Source organism: Penicillium daleae, assembly GCF_028827525.1.
Source record: "Penicillium daleae strain IBT 16125 chromosome Unknown utg000004l_segment0_segment0, whole genome shotgun sequence".
Lineage (NCBI taxonomy): Eukaryota > Fungi > Ascomycota > Eurotiomycetes > Eurotiales > Aspergillaceae > Penicillium > Penicillium daleae.
Window position 1 is genome coordinate 1,261,996 of NW_026623152.1, and position 19,786 is coordinate 1,281,781.

The following is a 19,786-nucleotide window of genomic DNA, read 5'->3' on the forward strand; positions in this document are numbered from 1 at the left end:
CGCGGTTCTTCCTCCGAGGCACTAAAGCAACGAGAACCCCACCCTTGTCTTTGCTCACAGCTGACCCAGCAAATGGATGTGCCTGTCGGCCATGAGCTTGTCTTTAAACTTCAATCTCGTATCGCTTTCCCCCGAGCGCTGGTGTCTATATAGATCGCGGTCTAGCTGTGACCTAGCTTTCTCTGGCCACAGTTATTCTCTCCTTAGATCTCTGGACATAGCTTCAGAAAGAATAGAACTTCAACATAATATGGCCAGCGGAATCAGGACGGTCTCGCCGCTGCCCACTGCTGACGAGCCCTGCGACGCAGAAAAAGGCCCTGTTGTGAGCTCCACGACCAATCGGCCAGCTGTTCCCTCATTGTGGAAGGCATGGCAATACATCTTCGATTGGTACCCAAGTCATTATTCAAAGGAGGAGCGCAGGCTTCTGCGCAAGCTAGACTGCTTCATTATGCCGCTGTGCTGTCTGATGTGTGAGCATTCCACTTCCAACCCCTCCGAACAAAGCGGGCTGTGAAAGAGAATGCACGTGCTCAGCGAAATGAATGATCATCCGTCTTCGGATAGAAGAAGTATTAGAGAAGATATCCACATACTGACGTAGATGATATCTAGTTTTCATCAAATGGCTTGATCAAGGCAACACCAATAACGCCTATGTTTCAGGCATGAAGGAGGAACTCCATCTGAACGGGAACCAGTATTCCCTGTTCGGGACGTTCTACAATATAGGATATCTCCTCTTTGAGATCCCATCCATGATGCTGATCTCTCGGCCGAGCCTGTCCCGCTACTATCCACCGACCATGGAGCTTCTCTGGGGAATTGTGACCTTTTGCCAGGCACGCATGCGCAACGAGCACGATATCTTCGGAGTCCGGTTTCTGCTGGGGGTGCTCGAGACCCCGGCCTCCTCGGGCTGCATCTATATTTTGACCTCCTGGTACCGTGCAGACGAGGTTTTTAAAAGAGCAGGAGTGTGGTACGTGAGTAGCAATGCCGGTTCAATGTTTGGAGGATACCTACAGGCCGCGGCATACACCCATCTCAATGGTGTCTTGGGAATGGCGGGCTGGCGCTGGCTGTTCATCATAGTGAGTATTCGATGGTTCCCTTTTCTGACGACAAAAATAGTGCCGAGGAACTTATGTATTACTACACAGGATGGTATTATTAGCATTCCAATTGCAATTGCTGGGTTCTTTCTTTTTCCCGGCATCCCACAAAGCCCCCGAGTCTGGTGGCTCACCGAGCGGGACCAGCAACTAGCACGCGCCCGAATGGGCGATGACGGCGTCAAGGAGAGCACAAAGATAGGGAAGCGCATGCTCAAGCGCGTGTTTACGCACTGGCATTTCTACATCGCCACCGCTACTTACGTCTGGTATGTCTCTAAGCATAGTCTTTGGCCGGCCGGACTGACTCGAGGTGAACTCTAGCTTTCAGTGTACCAGCTATGTTGGCGGGCAAATGGCCCTGTGGCTGAAATACGAGGCAGAACAACACGGCACTTACACGATCCCACAAATCAACACAATTCCAACTGGGGTTCAGGGAGTTGCTATATTGACCGGCATCCTTTCGACCTCTCTTTGCATGGTCTACCCAATCTGGACCACCTTCACGGCCGCATCCGCAGTTCTTCTCTTCTGCAATGTCGTTCTTCTTGTGTGGGACATTCCAGTCGGGCTTCATTTCACGGCCTACTATCTTTTGGGGATGACCTCTTGCATTACTCCGATCCTGTTTCCTTGGGTTAACATGATCATGAAGGATGATGCCGAAGCTAGAGCATTCACGACCGGAGCGATGGTGGGTTTAGAGCCTTTTTTTTTTAACCCTTTTCCCCCTTCTCCTTTTCTTTTCTTTGCTCTTCGCTTTTCTTGAGCCACTTAACTCCTCCGGGGTTAAAACTAACTTCAGTTTGTTCTCACAATTGACAGATGACCTGCGGCTGGATCTTCTTCTCCTTTTACCCAATCACGGCCTTCCCTGTTCTCGAGGCGCCCAAGTGGCGCAAGGGTTTCATCGTCAACACAGCTTTAACTGTCATTTACTGGTGCCTGTTTATGTTGGGCCAGTACTTGTGGATGCGAGAGCTGAAGCGGCGTCAAAGCCAGGAAGTTGTCGATAGACACATGGTTGAGACCGAGAAGGAGACCGAACTGGGCGCATCAAGCAGCCATGTGGAAATCACAACCAACGATGAGATTAAGATTGAGAGACTGTGAACAGTTTAATTTAATCAAGTTAATGGGGCAAGGTTGAGAAATGAGTGCTCTGGTAAACGCCCTTTTTCCTCAATTGTCATCAATTCCTGGACTGTTGTTGCCGCGTCGCTGTAGTTTGTTTTTGAGCCGCGTAAATTGATAGTAGAACATGAATAATACAACCACCCGAAATCCATACATTACCCCGAAGACCGACAGCAGGCTTGGCACTAAATGGATTATAAGTGCCCGGAGCTCCCACCTGCCTTGAAATCTCTGATCCCCTACGAACATACAGCTCTCAAGCTAGCCCCGCACTTGGAATACTAGGCAAAACTCCAACCATGCCCGCACTCCCAGGCTTCACGGACAACCCATTCCAGACCCGCTCTGACCTCGTACGAGCTAGCGCCGCCCTGCTAAATCCGCTGGAACAGTACAAGTCTCCCCAAAAGGCCTTTATCAAACTCTCCACAGACACTGCAGCAGGGTTTGATGAGATCTCCGCCCAACTCGAGGGCTTTGCACGGCCGCTGTGGGCCATCGCAAGCCTCCTCGCTCCTGAAAGTAGTGCAGATGGCCTTGGCCTTGACGTGGACTCATGGGTCTGTGGCTTACAAGCCGGTACAGACCCAACATCTTCGGAGTATTGGGGTGATCTGGGAGACTTCGATCAGCGCATGGTGGAAATGGAGAGCATCGCGTACGCACTGCTGATGGCCCCTGCAACATTTCTCTCTGGGATGGATGCCGTGGCCCGGGAAAATCTAGAAAGGTGGCTGCGCCAAATCAATGGACGGAAAATGCCCCAGAACAACTGGCGCTGGTTTCGCGTGCTAGTCAATCTGGCGCTGGGATCCCAGGAAGAGGAAGTTGTGGTCCAGGATTTGAAGATGCTGGACTCGTTCGATCTTGGTGAGGGTTGGAGTAGCGACGGGCTTTGGGGAAGTGAGAGGAAACAGGCCGATTATTACTCGGGAAGCTTCGCAATCCAGTTTGCACGGATGCTATATGTGAGGTTCATGGAGGATAGAGGCTTGGCTTCCGATGATCGGAGTAGAGTTGAGAGGTATAAGCTGGAGGCGCGACAGTTTGCGTCGGGGTTCTGGAGATATTTTGATGTGGATGGTATGTCGGCCTATAAGACACTCTCATCTCTCTACTATCTATATCACTGCTCCCTGATCTCTATATCTGAATCTGAGGCGTATAATTCAGGAAGTTAGTACTGACTTCGGGACTCCTAGGAAGTGCCATCCCGTATGGGCGGAGCCTGACGTACCGGTTCGCCTTCGCAGCATTCTGGTCCGCAGTCGCCATAGCCGGGGTACAGCTCGACGAACCACTCAAAAATATCGGCGTGGTCAAGGGTCTCATCCTCCGCCATCTACGCTGGTGGAGAAAGCAGCCTGGAATCTTCAACAGTGACGGTACAATCAATATCGGCTATGCCTATCCAAATATGTTCCTCAGCGAGAACTACAACTCACCACAGTCCGTATACTGGTGTCTGAAATCGTTCACCATTCTTTGCCTACCTGAGAGTCACCCCTTCTGGACATCAAAAGAATTACCGCACCCACTCGCTGCCCGGCCTCTGCGTGCACAGCCGTCACTCGATGAAGTCAAACTTCTCTGGCCGCCCCGACATATTCTATGCGGCGGACGCAGCCACCACTTCCTGCTTTCATCAGGCCAAGGAACCACGAAGACCCACCGTGCCAGAGAGGCAAAGTACGGCAAGATGGCGTACTCGTCCTTCTTTGGGTTCAGCGTCCCTAGTGGCGCACTACTGGAGCAGATGGCCCCGGACAGCACGCTGACTGTCAGTCTTGATGACGGCGAGGCATGGATTGTGCGCGCAAATCCGTTCAATGTACGGAGTCTGCAGATCCCAATCCTCACTTCCGACGCGGCTGCTGGGATGGGTACGGTAGCGAGAACTGTGCCGGCTCTTGTTAGTACCTGGAGGCCCAAGAAGTCAGTTGAATTCGAGGTCCGAACTACCCTAATTCCCGCATTGGAGCTGTGGTCAGGATGGCACTTTCGTATACACAAGGTGAGGTGGTCACCGGCGGCCATCGAACCTGGGCCCATCAGGTTAGTTGACGCAGGCTTTGCGGCTTCCGGTGTGGCAAGAACAGGCCTGTTGTGTACGGAGAGAGAATTGAGGAAGCTATTGGATCAGGATGCTGTCGTGGTAGAAGCATGGGGGAAGGATGAACAGAGCTGCTTGATCCTCTCGGATGGTAGCGCTAGTGGTGTTGTCGATCTACAAAGGGATTTGATGTTTGCGCCACGCTCAGGAGGTGGCAGACTTGCGACCCAAAGCCCAGCATTGCTGCTGCAAGCGGATGCAAATACTAATTTAATCAGGCAAAGGACCTTGATACCTGCGCTTCAGCACACACTGGTCGCGGAGTCTGAGAGCAAATCTGCGGCTGAGATGTGGTTAGCGACGGGAATATTCGCGGTGTCGAAGACGTCGGGTATTGACGTGAAGGAGATTCGGGAATTGTGGTTGAAAAGACCAAAAATCCAGGTGAACGCAAATCCAGGTGAAGAAGATGAGATCCGAATCGTGCTACACTGAGATTGGGTGCTTTTTGTTTTCTGTCGAGTAAAGTGGGGTGGTAAAATACACCCGCAATAGTTTAGTTTCATAACTATGTGTTGTGATTTATTTGTTTGTACTAGGGAATTCTCAACACTCCGTGAATCGAAGACTTTCAACCCTCGTTCCCTACTCAGGTAAGCAAGGACACCTCCACATGTCTTTATGTCTTCGAATCATCCGCTCTTTTCATCTTTTCTTCAACTTAATTTACCTCAAATTTGTTTGTTTCCCCTTGGTAGATTAGCCCCATTCTTGCATAAAATGCCATACTGTATAAGCTTGCTGCGATATTACCCAAATAGGGAGACAACCTCTGAAATAGGAAAGTCATTGGGTTAACCGGGTTAGACAGAGAATATCTAAGCAACTTTTCGGTGCTAGACTTCATCAAATTCCTAGTTTCAATGTCTAAAATAGGCTAGCCTGCCCTAATATGTACGAAATATATTTTTTTGGACATGAAATCGCGTCCAGCCCGTCCATCCCATCCAAAACGAATTAACATCCCAACTGCGCAATACCATTCGTCTTGATCACTCCAAGTCAACCAATATGGCTTTTTCCCGATATGAAATGTGAACAGCCTAATTCCTCGAGACCGTCCACTGTCTGTCCCATCTATGCCCGTTCGACATCCACCACCAGCGCCTCAGCATATACCGCCCAATTCAGGTCATTCAGCGACTATAGTTCCCCCAGCCGCGCCAATCCACATACGAGTCCATAACTGCCTCCATTAAACAACGCAGATACCTTAAGCGCCTGCAACACCGCTTCCCACACCTATCTTAGACGTGGCTCGCTTATGGCATCCACGGGTAAACCAGGATGAAGTCCTAATCTATGCCAGGTTCTGAGCGCAGAGTTTACAACTATGCATGGGATACAGGGAAAATGGCGTGTTCTGGCGAACTATCGCAAAGTAATATACGAATTTTAAGGGTCTGGAGCGACCTTACTAAGCACAAACCGTGCGTGGCGTGATGATGAGGGAACTTGAGAAACAGTTAATAACGTATTTCGAATTCGGATTTCATTGGAGCAACAAAAGAGTGGCATCCAAATTTAATTGGTCAGTCCGATGAGGCTCGGTCGCTGAGCGGTGAAGGGCGATGGATAATTACTGCCATGCCGTGCCAGACAATTAAGACCCCAACTCTCCTTAATTCGAGAGGAACATCCAGCGTGGGATGTTTATGTGTTGGGACGAAAACATTAGGGTATAATGGACTGTTACACTCACTGGAGTTGAAATGGCAAGCGACTGGAATTCAAGTAGTGGGCTGGTACCCATTGCCCCAGCCCCCATCGGAGGAGGCCTCAGCGTGGGCAGTCAAACAAATCCACCACAGTCTGCCATGCCCTACACATGTCAAATCTGTGCGAAACGAAAGGTCAAATGTGATAAAGCTGCCCCAATTTGTTCTCGATGCCGCAAGGGAGGGTTCGAGTGTGTTTTTCAAGCACCGCGGCCGAGACCTCGAAAACGAAAACTGGATGATGCAATAGAAAAGCTGGCTCGATACGAGTGCATTCTAAAGGAGAACGGTCTGCTGGATACTGATACAGTGGATATTGAAGAAGTCCCTCTCCATCAACAGTCAGAGGCCAGTCTCGTCAAGCCAGTCGCGTCAAAAACGGGCAGGCTACTTACCGGCCAAGGCAAGTCGAGATATATCGACAGCCATATGTGGTTCAACCTCGGAGATGATGAGATTCGACACATGTCCACGGACGAGGACGAGGATACAATGACCCCTGATTCTGTTTCTACCAAAGCCATCCCGCCGGATCCGTTGACGGGTGCGTTCTTGGGTTGTCAGCAAAGTATCCTGCACTGTCACCCAAGTCATGCAGATGCCATGCAGCTGTGGAAGACGCACACCGAGAATGTGGAACCCATCTGCAAGGTTTTACATATCCCGTCGACTGGCAAAATGGTCGAATCCGTTTCACAACGGCCTGGAATTGCTTCCAAGGCAGAGGAGTGTTTACTGTTTTCAATCTATCACTGTGCTGTCTTTTCGATATCGGGAGAAGATTGCATGAAGATGTTCAAACAAGATCGATCAACAATGATGAAACGATTTCACGCTGCCGCGCGTCAGGCTCTAGTGAATGCGTCGTTTCTTAAAACAACAGAAATTGCTGTCTTACAGGCACTCTATCTATACCTCCTACCCAGTCGTTACGCCTACGATCCGCACACATACTGGATCCTGACTGGGATATCCGCCCGCATTGGACAACGAATCGGCCTCCATCGAGATGGAGAGAACTTGGGCCTGCCACCATTTGAGGTAGAGCTGAGACGTCGATTGTTTTATCAGGTCTTTCCACATGATTCTCGAGCAAGTCAGTCTGCTGGAATTGACTATATCAGCTTGCCGGAAGCCTGGGATACAAGGCCTCCACTCAACATCAATGATGACCAAATTTGGCCTGGAATGACAGAGAAACCAGTCGAGCAAAATGGCCCCACAGACATGATGTTCTGTTTGTCCCGCGCATACGTGGGGAAGCGACTGGCTGAATCAGGGAAGTCGATCAACACGGCAGGGCCTTGGAGCTCCTCTGATTATCGTGAAGCTGAAGAAGTCATTTCTGCTGCAGAAAGCGAAGTGGAGGAAAAGTTCATTCGTTACTGTAACATTGTGAATCCCTTACACTTCCTTACTATCGCACTTGCAAGGTCCGGTATGACGGCTATGAGGCTCAAACTTCGTCTTCCCAAAGTAAGGGACCAGACCGCCACTGATCGGGAGAGAAAAGAACTATTCCAACTTGCGCAGAAAACCTTGGACACCGATACGGCAGTTCATTCTCATGGTGGGACCAGCAGGTTCCAGTGGCACATCAAACCGTTCTTTCTATGGGGAACTCGAGACTCAGTCATATTTATGCTAACGACTCTCTTGAAACAAAGAGACCTGCTCTCCCATGATCAAATCGAGGCAGCTTGGAAAAGTGTCGCCGAACTCTACCAGAACCACGATGAGCTTTTCGACAGCCGACAGGCCCTCAGTATGGCAATGAGATGCCTTGCTTTGAAGGCTTGGGATTCCTGGCAATCAAGCAGTAGTGCCCCCGAACCAGAGTTCATCAGTACCCTACGATCTTTGAGGAAGAACCAAGACAAACGACAACAACAATGTGATATCCTGATAACCCCCGAGGTAGCATCATTAAATGGTCTATCGCCTTCAACTGGAGTGCCGGGTGCTGATGGCTTCGATGTTATCGAGGGACTCGAATTTGATGTTGATGATTGGATATCCTGGGATCAATTGTTAAAAGATCAATCGCAACTAGGGAATCAACAATGAACCCACGAAAATAAACGATTCATGCGGAGAGCCGTCCGTGACTGTGATTGGTTGAATGCTCGGGCACTGTCTCCCCGAGCTTCTAGTCTCCCAATTCCGATGTGAGCCAATCAGCTATCGCGCACGCTCGGCCTCAAATTGGCCGAGGTGCAGATGGATTCCTATCACCATGCCATATAAACCACCCAGCGGATTTGTTTCTCTCGGAATGCTTGGTATGATATAAAGACAAGCAACCATTATATCAAGCTCTTCACACACCTATGTCGAACCTGAGGGTCCTAGTCGTGGGTGCCTCCATTGCAGGCCCAGCGACAGCATACTGGCTCGCCAAAACTGGTGCCAAAGTCACAATCATCGAGCGATTCCCCCAACTCCGGACCAATGGCCAGAATATCGACATTCGCACAACAGGGGTCTCGGTAATGCGGAAGATGCCTGGTATGGAAGAAGCCGTGCGAGCCAACCTGCAGCCAATGGATGGCATCAGTCTCGTGCGCAAGGACGGCCGTCCGTACGGAACCATGACGCCCACCGGAGATCCCGATCGCCAGTCATTGATTTCCGAGTATGAGATTCTTCGCGGCGACTTGTCACGAATTTTGTACGACTTGACCAAGAACCACGAGTCTGTCAACTACATCTTTGGAGAACAAGTTGCCTCCTTGCAGCAACCCGAGACGAGCGACGGACCTGTTCAAGTCGAGTTTATGAATGGAACTCCATCCTCGGAATACGATCTCGTCATCGCCTGCGACGGGGCGACATCAAGAACTCGGGCAATTGGTCTCGGATGTGCCATGCGCGACTACATCCAGCCAATAAACGCTTGGGCCGCGTACTTCTCTGTCAAGAAGGACCTTCTCAGCGGGAGCCAGATAGGCCACGCATACAGTGCTGTGAACGGTCGTGCTGTCGGCATTGGGCCCGACCAATCTGGTGGCAATCGCATTACGCTGATGGGCATTAACCCACGCAACGACCACAGTTCAATGGCGAAGTTCCACGAGGCGAACAAGCTCGGCACCGACGCACTGAAAGACTTCGTCGCTCAACAATTTCAGGGAGCTGGTTGGAAATGCGACGAGGTCGTGCAGGGCATGATGGAAGCCGATGACTTCTACGGTAGTGAGTGGGTTCAAGTCAAAACGCCAACCTTACACAAAGGACGCTTCGTGATGGTCGGTGATGCCGGCTACGCCCCTGGTCCAACGGGTACCGGTACCAGTCTGGCTCTGACTGGAGCCTATCTGCTAGCTGGAGAGGTGGGGAAACATCGAGGTGATCTGGCAGCCGGGTTGAAGGGATACGAAGAGCAGATTCGGCCGCTCATTGACAGGATGCAGAAAATCCCACCTCTCGTTCCTGGAATGTTTGCGCCTCAGACCGCTTGGGGGATTTGGCTGAGAAATATGATCTTTGCATTTCTTTGTTGGAGTCGTCTTCCTTGGCTATTTGACAAGTTCTTTGGGACTGCTTCTGCCCATTCTGATGGGTATAAGTTGCCAGAATATCAGTGGACGGACTGAGAAGGAATGATTGTTGTGCTCAAGTATCTCGACTTCGTGTATCACCACCTCTTTGAACCTTCAATGAAGATAAACTTCCCCCTCATATATCAAGCTCTTGTCCTGATTAGAGGATGTAGAATGTGAAATGATGGAAAGAGATCGCGTATATATCATCTATTACATAACATCCAGTGACAACCTTAAGCCCGCTTCATTTATTCTCACTGAAATTCGGTTTCATACATCTGAGTGTCCAAAAAATCATTCGTCCACGGCTTTAACGATCCTTTTTAGCGTAAGTTCTAAATACTCCCTCGGCTGCGTAAACACAATCCTAAACTATCTATCCTTCTCTAACCTAAATAACGCCCTGCTAGCCAAAAAATACCTTTTCCTATAACAGCTACTGTATAACCTTCTCTCTAATCTCCTCATCCGCAGAAACCGTTTAATATAACTCTCTATATCTCTTACTAAGATCTAGCTTAAGGAAAAACGCCGTATTATAACTGGTAAACGAGGGGATGCGCAATGGCAGTCTGGGCAGAACAGACAGGTCGAGAAACGAAAGAAGTGGGCGATTAGGAGGAGATTCGGGTGGTGAAAAGCCCCCTCAGCATGGCCGAAGAAGATGCACAGAAGGCCAAATCAAATAAGAGGTCAGGTTTTGTGAAAGGGAATTTTTGAAAGGGCTAATCGAATATCAAGAAATCAGTGTTCGAAGATAATGAGAAAGATAGAATAGAATTGATTCTCTAATAGTGCGTATAAAAGAATGTATATCAATCTCTATATTAAAAGTGTATCCTCCTAAAAGGTTCTTCCTCTTATCTTATATAAGTCTATTCGCCGAAGTCCTCTATATCAATAAGTTAAACTAATTAAACGATATAAACAAATTAAATAAGAGAACGACGCGATTAAATCAATAAAATAAGTTCCGCCTAAGAAATAATGGATCGGGGCCTGAGGTTAAAATAATCGAGAGAATTGGTTCCCTAATTGCTTGATGATCACATGAAGAGCGGGATGACTGGTAGCCTGGCAAGCTGAAAACCCAATATTAACTAACCATCCTATCTAACAACCAACAGGCTGTAATCATGGCATCAGTCATATCATATGAAGTTCAAAATTCTGGACTTCAAATAGGACAGAACCATAGTCAGCCATATTCCAAAGCTTGTGATTCTCAAAGAGCCAAGAGTACATAAACGTTTCTGGCTTGTGAGTCGTAATATCTGGTCCGCAATCCCATTTGTACATTCCTCGGTGTGTAGAGATTCGGAGAACCAAAGCAATATCCAAAGTTTATACAGTCGGTGGCGGAATCTGCTTCCGCCCTATCGATCGCCTTTCTTTTCTCGCGCCCCACTGCCAAGACAGTAGCTCAAATAGTTATTTGACAGAGCCCAATGAAAAAACACTCACTAGGGGTATTGGCCGGTACTTGGTAGCAGAGGTAGCTCCTTCAAATTTACTCTTTTGTTTGGTGGGGGTGATTGGTATTGTGTTTCACGTGACTTTGATTCCTGTGATCTTCGAAGTAATTGTTTCTCGGAGGCTCCTCAGTGTGATATTGTCACAGCAGCAGGATTGGTGGATACCCGGAGAAAGGAGATACTGTATAGTTAGTTAGTTACCCGCCAAGATTAGTCATGTATTTGAGCCCATACAAATTTTCAGATAGGGGCATAGCAATCCAGACCTATTGGGATATCTGTTGTTGCACCTGGATGGCCCATTGGCCTGTGTTCCGACAGATATCCAGCATCACGTGCCCGATAATCTCCACTAGGCAAATTTGGAAAATAGCTTTTTTGTTAGAATCTAGGGGACGAAGGGGAGAAGTGAGAGGGATGAGAGAGCTAACTTCTCTAGAGGTGAAGGGATCTATCTAAGATATGGAGCCCATCTGGGTCAAATGACCTGATGGAGACAAGTCTATCAAACAGTAAGCATGAGGGTGGTTTGGTATGGCAGACTTATATTCGAAAGAAGTTGAAGGATACTGAGGGGGTTTGTCAGGATAGTCATGCTCAAGATGTATAGGTCGGCTTGTAGGATTGGGGGTCTGCCTTCGTGATAAAGTATTTGGTGGTTGATAATTTTGCGTGAGATAGGACTTTATACAAACAACCCGAGAAGGGCTTATGAGCACTGTACTTTAATTATCCTTCAGCTCTGTAGTCAGCCAGTTTCATTACTTAGAGTGAAAGACTCGATAGGCTTGGAAAATGGGAATCTCTCGTTCCCAATGTGGAGATCGATCAAAGATAAAAACATGTCCCGCGACGCTTAGTATGGTATTCTCCTTCCGTTCTCGTAGTTCTTAGCTCTGTGAGTGACGCCTCGGCGAAGTCCAACACGGCATTGACCGCCCTGGCCCGCGAGACGGGTGTCTGGTTTACCTCTCTCACCTTGTTTTGAGCCTCCCAGCAGACTCGGCACGCATTGAATGCGTCTCCAACTTCTCTCCGTAACTCCCTTCGAAGTTCCTTCAAATTCGGGCAGTCTACCAGTACGTGGGTAACTGTTTCTTGCGTGCCGCATACGCACTTATCATCGTCACTGTAGCCAACCTTCTTGCGGTAGCTGGATAGCCAGTTGTGGCCCGTGCGCAGCTGTGTTAAGAGGTACGCGCGGTTCCTCGGTATCCGAGCCTTACTGCCCACCCAAACCGCTTCCCGGTTTGGGTGCGCCCGGTGTTATGGCCATTCCGGTGTTATGGCCAATTTTCTACCAGTAGCCTTCTACTAGCTAATTCAACCACCAACGATGCCTAAATCTATCAATTTTGATGAATCTCGCCTGGCCGAGGCCTGCCAAGTGGCCTTATCCAGCAAAAAACCGAATTTTTCTAAGATTGCGCGTGAATTCGGCGTGGCTCGCAAGACCTTGGCCAATCGCGTCGAAATAGCTAAATCGCCTACTACACCTACCAAATCGCTGAGAAACGCCCTAGAGCTATACCAGGAGAAAGCCTTGATTAGCTGGATAGTCCAAATGCATAGCTGGAATCTCCCACCTACCCCTGCGGTAGTAGGTGTATAGGCAAATCGCGCACTAGCGCGAACAGATCAGCCAGATAGGCAGGTTGGTAAAAACTGGGCGTACGGCTTTATAAAGCGCCTACCAAAAAACCTTGGCCTAGGCCCTGTGAAGCAAAAGACCAAGGAACTGAAGCGAATCCAATCGGAAGATACAGGCCTTCTTCAGTACTGGTACGACCAGCTAGAACGGGTCCTCTATAACGTCCCTGCCCGGCTAGTATACAACTTCGATGAATACGGGTTTCAACCTAGTCAAGGGCGATCACGAAACGTTATTGGTGCTAAATTATCTTGCCCTGACCTTGCTGAGACCGAGAAAGGCGAAAATATTACTGCATTAGAGTGTATTGCTGCGGACGGCTGGTAGATAGACCCTCTCTTTATATTCAAGGGAACTAGCAAAAATCTTATAGAGGCCTGGTTCTACGGTAGCGAAACCCTCTTACTAGACACGATAACGGCTATTTCTCCTAATAGCTGGATTTCTGATAAATTAGCCCTAGCCTAGCTAGGCTATTTTATTCAATTAACAGCTTATCGTGTGAAACGGGGCGAAAAGCGCGTTCTTATATTCGATGGCTATAGCGCGCATCTTATACTCGAATTTCTTTAACTTTACGAGGATAATACGATTATCCCTTTTGCATTCGTACCGTATTTAACCCATCTTTGCCAGCTACTTAACGGAAAGCCCTTCTTGAATTATAAGCAGCAATTTCGCTTAATAAATAATAAACTAGCTTTCTAGGGTGGCCAGCTATATAGGAAATCAGATTTCCTCGCGATTATCGGGCCAATTCGCAAGAAGGCGTTTACGCAGCGAATTATTCGCGAATCCTTTAGTGATCGCGGAATCTATCTAGTTGATAGTACTAAGGTTGTTGACGATCTTGCTAAAGAACTAGTGATTCCTGATCTATACGCACTAGATCTTCGCTTATAGGGCTCGCATACACCATCACCACCACCACCTAATCTCTCGTCTTCTAGTGTTGAAAATAGCCCTCTAAAATCTATTGAAGCACTATATAAGAACCAGGCGAAGATTACCAAATACCTCGAGGATCTATCAGATAAGATGCAGCGAAATCTATCGAGGTTGATAGCGCACTAGCGGGAGATGGCGGAGGAGCTTTCGATAACGCGGGATACAATTCAGCGTATTAGGGCCGCGCAGGCCCCAGTGCGTCGAAAATACACCAAGCGACAGGTTAAGCCACTTAGCCAGACTGGTATATTAACTACACGCGATGCGAATCGATCGATTGATACTAGGAAGAAGGAGGAATTAGCCAAGCAGGAAAGGAAGCTAGCCAAGCAGTTCAAGAAGATTTATGGCTACGAGCCCATACAGCGATCGGAGGAATCTATCCAGCGGGCAATTGCTAATAAGGAAGCGGCTAGACGGGCGGGAGAGCTTTTTTTTATTGATAATTAGCTAGTTGGGTGGTAAATTTGACGATTTCTATGAAAATTGGCCATAACACCGGAATGGCCATAACACCGGGCGCACCCAAAGCGGGAAGCGCTTTGGGTGGGCAGAAAGGCACGGATAGGTTCCCGTATAGTCTCCTCGTGTAGGTGGCTGGTAATGTGTTATCGACCTTCCGTAAGGGAATAAATACCCTTAGTAGACAATTTCCATTCTTACTCCCACTGAGCGTAGATGTTCCGACGAATGAGCGCCATCTCTCTCGTGAGAAGCGGGCGGAAAGGGTGGGTTTTGCCCGGACTGGCGGCATTCTTGGCTAGTTGGTCCGCAGCGTCGTTTCCAGGGTCGTTGCAATGGCCTGGCATCCATTGGAGGCGAAGTATGATTCCCACTGCTAGAACCTCGGCGGCAGCCTGGAGGATCGCGTGAACGATACTTTGTCCTGATCTGTTTCTCGCGCTTTGGACCGCCTGCAGGGCGGACCGGCTGTCGCACATGATCGTCGCGGTCGGTTGCCTGTCTGCTGTTCTCGAGTGTTGGTGGGTGATCTTGAATACCATGCTGATCGCGTAGAAGATGCCGATGAGCTCCGCTACGTGGACGGACCAGCGGTCCATCGGTCCAACCTGGAACTGTTGTGATTCAGTGATCTTCAGGCTGTCGTTGAGCGCCACGACGGCGACACCTAGGTAACCCTCGCGTCCCGAGGCATCCGAGTAGACGACAACATCGGACGTGGACCGTATGGCCTCGGCCCGATCCTTTGCCGTTTCTCTGTCTAGCTCGATCTCAACCTCCGCGTGGAGAAGTCGCTCTCGGAACGGAATCGCGGAAGACGCGCTAAGATTTTCATCATTGGTCGCTTCCCGCCGCTCGATCCGTACTCTTTTAGAATTCAAGAAAGACCATTTAGTAGAGGTATATTCAGCAAAGGGAAAATAATAAGCCAACGCGCGTTCGAGGTATGTTAAACTACTCCCAGGTCAATGGATCAGATATACCAATACCGGGGTGGCTTCAACGGCAGAGGTGCAAATTGACACTGAATGACATACAACTACCAACAGAAAAGGTGGTGGCCACAGGGGGGCTTTTAAGTGATCTGTCAGATGCTAGCGATAAGGTACTACTCCGTACTCTTCCCGCATTATCATATTGTCCGGATGGACGAGGTTAAGGAAACTAGACCCTGCTAAAATAAAGCTTTTCATTAATACCTGTCCCACAGCAATTAAACTCTCAAAAGACCTGAATCCGTAGTACGGTGTAGTGAAAACAGCTCAGGTGTTATCAGCCGACATACGCGACCGTTTGACGCTATCTTAAAACCGCAGCTTTCGACGATTTCTTTATACACCCTTTGAAAGAGAGCGGAATGAACCCTTCAAAGTGAGTCAGGATTGAGACCTATATCGTCTTTGGTAGCCGGTGTTGGCTGTCGATTTCTAGCGAAAAGTATTGGTGATGTCATGAAACCATATGAGTTCTCTCTCAGAAGTTTTGTCTGGCATTACACCAACTCCCAGCTCCCGTTGCATCCGAACCTAGGGTCAACATCAGCAAATCATGTTGATTTGAGAATCCGCTATAATTTGAGTTTATTTGGAGAAGCTCACGCCAAAGGTGAGACCAAACTTTGCAACTGGTTGACGCCATCACTCGGCCCCCCCCCCCCCCCCCAACCCAAATGCTGAAATTAAGATTTTGGACTGCTAAGTCTTCCGGGGTATGTTTGGTGGCGCCACCAATGAATTAAAGATACTATATTAGTGAGTGGTATCCGCAAGTGGAAATGCATTCTCCAAGCCCTGACACTCTATTTCGGAAAGAGCTTCATCCAAAATTACCCGAATCTGAACTCCTGAATATGGCGATCGAGGCAAATCTGTCACAGGAAAATGATATTTCGGCGGAAGACTGGCAAGGTGTGCAGCTTAATGGGCAAAATATACTCAATGATCGCTTTACGGCTGTTCAAGGACAAGGGCTTAGCACTGGTGTCCGTGTCAAAGGTGAGTGAGTTGTGGCTCCAGTTTTCACACGTTCCGTCGGCTCACTATGTGACCAGATGGAAGACTGGATATTGAGTTTCGAGAGCCCAAGCCCTGGCTTGCTACACTGATGAAACACGTAGAGGAACCCCCAGAGCTAGTCACGGAGCAACAGGAACACGTAGACGTCGTTCCCGAGGAAGACACCGAATTTCCCCTGAAGTTGAACATCGTCATACAAGTTGTGGGATCCCGTGGTGACGTCCAGCCTTTCGTCGCTCTGGGTCAGGAGCTTCGGAAACACGGACATCGTGTTCGACTCGCAACACACATGTCTTTCCGCAAAGATGTGAATGATCAGGGGCTCGAATTCTTCAACATTGGTGGTAATCCAGAAGAACTTATGGCCTTTATGGTCCAGAACCCTGGTCTGTTGCCAGGTATACGCACAATTCGCAGCGGCGCGATTCAGAAGCGCCGACGGGAAATGAAAGCCATTTTTTCTGGATGCTGGCACTCTTGCTATGAGGCTGGAGATGGTACTGAAATGCATAACATCGCCGCACATACTCAGAACGGCGCTGTCGACTCTTGGCGACGGCCGTTCGTCGCCGATGTTATTATCGCGAACCCCCCATGCTTTGCCCATTTGAGTTGCGCCGAGAAGCTTGGAATTCCTTTGAATATGATGTTTACGTGAGTGGGATAATTAATACACTTGAATCCAAGGACCCACACTAACGTTACATAGGATGCCCTGGTCCCCAACGCAAGCCTTTCCACACCCGCTAGCAAATGTCCGGTCTCAAAGCACCAAACCATCGGTGGCAAACTTTGCTTCATATGGCATAGTGGAGGTAATGATGTGGGAAGGTCTCGGAGACCTGATTAACCATTTCCGCAAGAAGGAATTGGGCCTGGATCCATTGGATGCCATCAGGGCACCTAGCATGATTCATCGACTGCAAATACCATATACGTACCTTTGGTGAGCAAGGCCCCTGGGACTAGGGGTGGGTGGTATCTAACATACTAAGGTCGCCATCTCTCCTTCCAAAACCTCGTGACTGGTCCACCAATATCGACGTCTGTGGGTTTCAATTTCTTTCTCCTGAGTCCGAATATGAGCCATCAGAAGAGCTTGCTGCTTTCCTGAAGGCGGGAGAGCCTCCGATCTATATTGGGTTTGGCTCCATTATAGTTGACAACCCCCAGAAACTAACAAAGACAATCTTTGAGGCTGTTCGTCTGACGGGACAGCGCGCGCTTATATCGAAAGGATGGAGTAATATCGGCTCTTCAGAAACTGACATTCCCGAGAGTATTTTCCTGTTAGGAAGCTGCCCCCATGATTGGCTTTTTCGACAAGTCTCATGCGTTGTGCACCACGGTGGTGCTGGAACTACTGCCGCAGGGCTTCTTCTAGGCCGCCCGACAGTCATTGTTCCCTTTTTCGGGGACCAACCATTCTGGGGTTCCATTGTCGCTCGAGCAGGCGCGGGCCCACATCCCGTTCCATTTAAGGAATTAACAGCCCAAAAGTTAGCCGCGGCAATTCAAGAAGCTCTAGGAGAAGACGCTCAGGACAACTCCAGATTGATCGGAGAGAAGATGCGCGCAGAGCATGGAGTACAGAAAGCCGCGCACAGTTTTCACCAGCATATCAATGTTGAGGCGCTAAGGTGCTGTGTCTGCCCCGACCGACCAGCAGTGTGGTGGGTCCGCCATTCACACGTTAAGCTAAGCGCTTTGGCAACTTCAATACTAGTGCACACGGGCCATATCAAACCATCGGATGTGATCTTGTACGCATTTCGAAATACTTCTTTGTCTTTTCCCTGCGATCAGTCTGACAGCGTTAGATATCGAGCCCGACAATATGACACGAACCGTGACCCCAGAGGCCCACTATCTGCTACCGCGGAAGTTTTGTACGGTGCTATGACAGATATTATCCTTGGTATTGCTCGTGGCCCTGGACAGATGGCGAAAATGTTCGCCGGATCTGATTCTATGTCTGCACAACGTGACTACAGAGGGAGAGAATGGGCTATGTCACACTTTGCAGAATGTGTGTCACACCAAGAGCGCAGGCGCGAATCCCAGTCGTTCATGAATACCAGCAGCCGCAGTGGAAATGTGTACAGCCCTGGTGAAAATGAGCGCGGGAACCCCGAAGGGCATCCAGAAGCGAATGCTATATCCAACAGTATGGCGGCAGATCTAAGCGAATTGCATTCTTCCCAGAATGATCAGGTTCACGGACGACTTGCCATGGGAGAGGGAGGATCAAAAAGCTACAGCAAAAAGCGCGGTCATGCAAGAACGATTTTATCCGAAACCCGATACCACGCTGCAAAATCTGCAAAATATGCTTTGAACTTTGTGATAGTACTCCCTACGGATTTTGCCGTCAGCTTGGCGAGGGGGTTTCACAATGCACCTAAATTGTACCATGATGAGACTGTAAAATCTATCCCCACGGTCATCGGAATCAAGAGCGGATTCAGGGCAGCTGGCAAGGTAAGTGCGGGTTCAAAGGTATTTCCAGAAATGGTCTCCTTATTTTTACAGGAGCTGTACCAAGGGCTCTACAATGGCCTGTCGGGGCTTGTCACGCAGCCGACCCGTGGATTCCGACAATCTGGAGGCAAAGGACTGGTAAAGGGAATAGGAACAGGGGTTGGAGGGGTTCTTTTAAAGCCGGCTGCGGGTAAGGCCTTATTGCACAATATCAAACAGGTGCTGATCAGGATTTGTCTAGGTCTATTCGGGTTAGTAGGATTTCCTCTGGATGGGCTTCATAAATACGTTCGCCGATCGCTCTCAAAAAGCAAATCCAAAGAGATCATCCGATCACGTATTACGCAAGGCATCGAAGAGATGTACGCGGCTTCTGATGAAGAACGGGATCTGGTGATTCGGAGGTGGCATGAACTGAGCCAAAGCGGGTGAGACTTAATGCAAACACGATTGGGATCGTCGTTCTCTTATTCATTTTTGGGGTAACAGTTTGCGTGTGCCCACAGATGATAACGTTCCTCGTCGCTTCTAAAGGATAAGTTCTTGTTCCACCAATCCCCGACCATATAGGCTAAGGATCATCGCTCAAAGGAAGGTAATGTTAGTGAATATGACAGAAAAAGGGCTCGTTCCCGAAAGTAACACCGCGTCTAAGAGAGGGGTATATACAGTTTTTGTGGTGATACAAGGCAAAGCGCATATCAGGAACAAAGCCGCAACATCGGAAATAATTTGTATACGAAGAACCAAATTGATTGGAAATCAATCTGGACTTCAGGTGGTATATATGTAGCCTCTTGTATCTCATCAGAAAGGGGTAATTGAATTAACTTTCCTCTCTGAACTACAACATTATCCCACAAATCTACCGACCACGACGACCACATAGCCAAGGTGTTTGTGGCCGCCTTACCTTGCTAAAATCGATCAGTCGGAGGACTCGAAACGATTTCTCACAGGTGGGTTAACTAGACCTCGCTCCAGTCTACAGTGTTACCAACGCGTGAGCAAATTTGATCTCGCCGCCGCCGTTGCTCCGAGAGTCTGCCCTCCATGCTGGCGAAGTTGAAGAATGGCTAGGACTTTCCTGGGGACAGAAGTGAGCGTATGAAATCATGTT

The 19,786-nt window shown here is 48.9% G+C and overlaps 5 protein-coding genes across 5 annotated transcripts; all 5 read left to right on the forward strand.

Moving 5' to 3' along the window:
* Window positions 1–250: 250 nt before the first annotated feature.
* On the forward strand, window positions 251–2,234 carry N7458_004104 (uncharacterized protein; the record flags this gene model as incomplete). Its single annotated transcript, XM_056907486.1, has 5 exons — window positions 251–476; window positions 619–1,097; window positions 1,167–1,387; window positions 1,443–1,815; window positions 1,947–2,234. 5 exons carry the CDS (start codon window positions 251–253, stop codon window positions 2,232–2,234), a joined length of 1,587 nt encoding a protein of 528 aa, XP_056768213.1.
* A 323-nt stretch (window positions 2,235–2,557) lies between these two features.
* On the forward strand, window positions 2,558–4,806 carry N7458_004105 (DUF2264 domain-containing protein; the record flags this gene model as incomplete). The annotated part of the gene is made up of 2 exons (XM_056907487.1): window positions 2,558–3,341; window positions 3,461–4,806. 2 exons carry the CDS (start codon window positions 2,558–2,560, stop codon window positions 4,804–4,806), a joined length of 2,130 nt encoding a protein of 709 aa, XP_056768214.1.
* Window positions 4,807–6,083: 1,277 nt separating this feature from the next.
* Window positions 6,084–8,156, forward strand: N7458_004106 (Zn(II)2Cys6 transcription factor; the record flags this gene model as incomplete). The annotated part of the gene is made up of 1 exon (XM_056907488.1): window positions 6,084–8,156. The coding sequence occupies one exon, from the start codon at window positions 6,084–6,086 to the stop codon at window positions 8,154–8,156; it is 2,073 nt and encodes a 690-aa protein (XP_056768215.1).
* Window positions 8,157–8,419: 263 nt separating this feature from the next.
* Window positions 8,420–9,685, forward strand: N7458_004107 (putative FAD-binding monooxygenase; the record flags this gene model as incomplete). The annotated part of the gene is made up of 1 exon (XM_056907489.1): window positions 8,420–9,685. One exon carries the CDS (start codon window positions 8,420–8,422, stop codon window positions 9,683–9,685), a length of 1,266 nt encoding a protein of 421 aa, XP_056768216.1.
* Window positions 9,686–16,019: 6,334 nt separating this feature from the next.
* N7458_004108 (glycosyltransferase) lies at window positions 16,020–19,098 on the forward strand (the record flags this gene model as incomplete). The annotated part of the gene is made up of 7 exons (XM_056907490.1): window positions 16,020–16,164; window positions 16,221–16,839; window positions 16,895–17,131; window positions 17,181–17,948; window positions 18,006–18,666; window positions 18,718–18,856; window positions 18,908–19,098. 7 exons carry the CDS (start codon window positions 16,020–16,022, stop codon window positions 19,096–19,098), a joined length of 2,760 nt encoding a protein of 919 aa, XP_056768217.1.
* Between the last annotated feature and the right edge of the window lie 688 nt (window positions 19,099–19,786).